This window comes from Anneissia japonica, unplaced genomic scaffold, assembly GCF_011630105.1.
Source record: "Anneissia japonica isolate Jap-2015-1 unplaced genomic scaffold, ASM1163010v1 scaffold287834_len5846547_cov211, whole genome shotgun sequence".
Taxonomy (NCBI): Eukaryota; Metazoa; Echinodermata; class Crinoidea; order Comatulida; family Comatulidae; genus Anneissia; species Anneissia japonica.
In genome coordinates this window covers 1346011-1350637 of record NW_022704992.1, presented here as the reverse complement: position 1 = coordinate 1350637, position 4627 = coordinate 1346011, and the positions used below count along the sequence as shown (strand labels likewise).

Sequence of the window (4627 nt, the reverse complement as noted above, 5' to 3'; positions counted from 1 at the left end):
TTTTCTAATAAATACTTTTCCATTTTAGGTTCACTTTTGTATCTTATCTAATGTTTTAAGGATGATTTACTTATACATGGAGGTGGAAATTCCAGAGATTAAAAATGCTTCATTTTTCCCTACAAAGCATTGTTATACCAACTTATGTTATCTTTTTTCTTTTTTAATGTTTTTTTCTTTGAAGCCATTAAGCCATTTTGTACAATATTCATTGTTAAAAATCATTTGTAAATCGAAAATTTAAAGTGGATCAATATGTTGAAGCCATTTCCAACTCAGTTTTTCTTTAAGCGTAAAGAGAGCCCTAAATAATAATCTTGGCCAGCGGTGTTCCTCCATATTTTTTAGTCTATAGAAGTAAGTTAATAATCTTTCTGATTGAATAGATTCAATTTTTTGCCAGCCAATTTCACCATATAAAGCTCCCTTTGCGACATATCTGGGTGCTTTTAATAGGTATCTGGCCATTTTGTATTGTGCATTTTTAAAACCATATACTACTTGCATAATTTATAGTTGGTACTCCAATCGCTTTCCAAAGAATATCCCTATAATATATTCTGTTAAAATCTTCCTGTCCAATAATAATAGATTTTATATACGATATTACTCTATTTCCCTTTTTAAAATATTTCATCTATGTGACAGGTATCTTTTATTTTTCTAGATATAAACATTCCCAAATATTTATAATTATTTGCTTCATTAATGAAATTATTAACAATTAGCCATTTCCTAAACATTAAAGCTTTTCCCAGTTACAATGACATTGGACTTATCAAAATTTAAAATTATTTTCCATTTTGTAACAAAATCATTTGCCGTATTCAAAATTAATTCTAAATCTTGCTCACTATCTCCAATTAAAATAATATCGTCTGCCCAGAATAAACTGCCGATTTTTACATCAAAATATTTATACTTAAACCTCTTTCTTAATAATCTTATTGAGCTCATTAATATATATGGTTAATAGGATTGAAGATAGTGGGCAACCCTGCTTTACACCTTCGTCAATATTAAAAACATCTGTTTCATGGTCTCCAAATGAAACCTTTCCCTTTACATCTTTATATAAGTTTTTAATAATGTTCAATAGTTTACCTTTAATGCCTATACAGTATTGTTCATTGCATAAAAGAGACCTTCTCCAAATGGTGTCAAAAGCCTTTACAAATCCATAGAAGCAAGGTATGTTTTTGTTTATTTTCCGCTTGTCTACAAGCAATAATAATTTTAAGTATAAACATGCCTTTTGTCAAACAAAAGACAAACACCTTTTGTCTTTGCGGAATCCTCCTTGTAATTCTGATAGTAAATCATTTTCTTCAAGAAAGTTTGACATCGTTTGGGAGATAAGTTTATTATATACCTTTGATACTGAAGAGGTTAGAATTATACCCCTAGCTGTAGTTATTTAAATCTCTACAGTCACCTTTTTATATATTGGAATGATTTTTCCAATACTCCATTCATTGGGTATTGTTTCCAAGATTGATAATCTTATAATTTATATAAGGAAAATGTAATTTCATCACTGTCATTTTTCATTATTTCGTTTGTAATACAATCTAAACCAGGGCTCTTGTTATTTTTACAGTTAAGTACAGCATTTTTTATATCTTCACAGGAAAATACAAAGTCTTCTATTAAAGATGCATTTATATTGATATTAGAGTTATTATTAAATTCTGAATCGTCGTAACTAAAATTCTCACTAGTGTTACAATTATGATTGTTAATATTATTATTATACATAATGTGTGTTAAGCGAGTGTGGGGAAACTTAGAACAAGCTGCAGAATACTGGAATGAATGAATGTTTATTAAAATGTAGCCAAAGTGGAACCGTGGAAAAGATTGAAAAAAAATTGTCTTCACCGAGATTTCAACCCGGTAACTTTTATATTCTTCTTGAACATCAATTGCTTTGAATTTTCGCCACTTATATGATAATTAGAATGACTTTGACCTAAATAATACTCAGTTGTCACGACGTCTATCTGAGCAAAGGAATAATTGTTTTCTAAATCCAGAAAAAAAAAATGTAACGCAACGTATATAGTTTCTGGAATATTAAATAAGATATGGGAGTGAAGATAAAAACAATTACCCCAGCCTTATGACACTTGTTAAACTGAGTTGAATAAGTACTTTAAAACGTAAAATTACAATATTTGATTATAATATAAAACGTCTTGATCTAAATAAAAACCTTTATTTCTTTTGAAAAAAATGTATTATTACTATTAAGCTTTTCAACATCTTGGATTATGACTGTTAACACATATGCAACGGTGCATAGATATAAATATCATTTCCATAAATAATGGTGTACTTGGTGTAATTTATGTTTACAGATTACTTGCTTGCACCACACCAGCAACTTAAAAAAAATTTAATCAACTAAAAATGGATGTATTGTGCTTACTTATTTAAAAAATATGGAAAAATTAAATAATCTGCAAAGAAGCACTATTTACACCTACCGTACTTTTACTAAGATAGCCACTATTGTAGCTGTGGTTAGATACTAACAGAAGGGTTTTCTGAGGGTTTCTCAATAATCCATGAAACAACTTAAGCCTGTCCACAGTACCAAATTTGATTTGACAATTCCTAATTATGGTCGCTCGCACTTAGCAAAACTATATATATATTTTTAATTAATGTTTAAAGTTTACCATGTTAATAGAATTGTTTTATGTTGCACTATATATCGTAGTGCTTAACGCTGATGAGTCTTGAATTGGCTTTTCCAGCGTTTTGTTCAGATTTTGTGTAACACGAACCTCTGGTGCTGGCCATACCGATCCACAACCAACAACCGATCTTTACAGCAGTAACCAATTTAAACAATTTGCAGATTAGAAATAGACCTAGGGCCTATAAAAAAAATTTAAAAAAAAATATCCTCTGGTTGCAATAATAAAAAATAGTTTGAAATCCCTATACTGAACTTAGGCCTATCTAACAGAGGTGAACATTTTTTATCGCCAGCGTCAAAATGAGTCGTATTTTCAATAAAACATTATTCTTTCTTCTAAGAGCTTAAGCACTAATTCATAATGTTCACTATTTTCAACTTACCATTGCATCAAAGCTGCTATTAGACTGTATAGTACTTTTCTTCGTTTCCATAATTCTATGATCGCTAGGCAAGAGAAATACCCTGAATACTCGAATCAACAAGTTGTTTAAAGCCGGTCAATTAATGACAGCTAACCACAGCGTTCAGTCGGAGCAAAATACGCTTGATATAACAGTTCAATCGATATTATCTGAGAGATTCACTTGTTGATCGTAGATTCGATGATTGCTTCAAAATTTCTAGTCACAGATGTTGAAGGAGGCAATTGCTTCTCAGCAGGAAAACACCTATTGAATCGTGTCACCAGGTTCCTCGCTACTTTTATACACAAAATTATAAATTGTTTTACTCTGTACTTTTTACGGACGATTTTGATTGGTTAATATAGATCACTAATTTACACGTGACGTCACATGGATCTGACAAGTTTTGATTTCTTCATTTACTCGAGAAAGCCGGAACCGAAATGCAATCATGATTGATTTTTGTTTTAAAGCATCGCTCTGGCAACGTGTTGTAAACTCAGAGTTAGGGCACACATTCTTCTAACAATTAGTGCTTAATTAAGTTTACGGATCTGAATACTGAATGAAGGCGATATTCATCTTATCACCCTTAGGTATGTGGTGGGCAGAGTGTCATTTTATTTAACATTTGTCGACACCCTAAACAAGTTTGAATATTCGTAATTCATTTTCCGATATCAGACATATTGTAGCCTACAATAAGGTAAAGGTAATTTATATTAATATTCAACAATCCTAAATAAACCATGGGGAAAAGATTAATAAAAATCCTTTTGATGCCCTGAAATTGTCTATAGGTCTTTATTCACCATTTTTTGACAATGTTATACAACCGTACAACCATTTATAATATCAAAATTTGAAAAGGGTAAGAAATCACAAAATAAAGACGATATTAAGAGACATAAAGAACGCATATGGACTTTATAATATATATATGTATATATATACATATATATATATATGGACCTTATAATATATATATATATATATATATATATAGACAGTATATATATAGCAGTCATTGTTGGTGCATTTCTAACAAACATTAGGCTTCATTACGGATCACCTCACTGTACTTTAAAATCAATGAGAACCAACAAAACATTATTATTATTATCATCATTATTATTAGAATCAGTGAAGATTATAGAAAATTCACCATTCTCAATTAAAACCAAATAATATTTATATCTTTAAAGTACCAGTAATTTAAAGTTACCATTAATGATATGTAGTCAATACTGTATTTCACATAAATCAGTCACTGTACAAGTGTTTAAATCGGCACAAAGTTATAAATATGTTTTAGATGTCAAATTTTAAAAGCAATTGCGAGGGGGCGCCCTATAGGCGAGCAGATCAGAGCCGTAGATAGAGAGAGTTTGGCCAACTTGGCGCATGGGCGCCATGTTGTCACCAAACAGCGTGCGCGCGTATAGCTTTATAACATTTTATAAAACACTGATTCTGCATAAACTTTCTTTCATTATTCTGTTCATGAGGACAA

The 4627-nt window shown here is 30.4% G+C and overlaps 1 protein-coding gene across 1 annotated transcript in view; it reads right to left on the bottom strand.

Moving 5' to 3' along the window:
• The window catches only part of LOC117104885 (tyrosine 3-monooxygenase-like), a 24313-nt gene extending 20943 nt beyond the window's left edge, over positions 1-3370 (bottom strand). Inside the window, exon 1 of the mRNA XM_033245777.1 lies at positions 3091-3370. Within this exon, the coding sequence (XP_033101668.1) occupies positions 3091-3141 (51 nt within the window). The 5' untranslated portion in view covers positions 3142-3370. The remainder of the gene's footprint in view (positions 1-3090) is intronic.
• Between the last annotated feature and the right edge of the window lie 1257 nt (positions 3371-4627).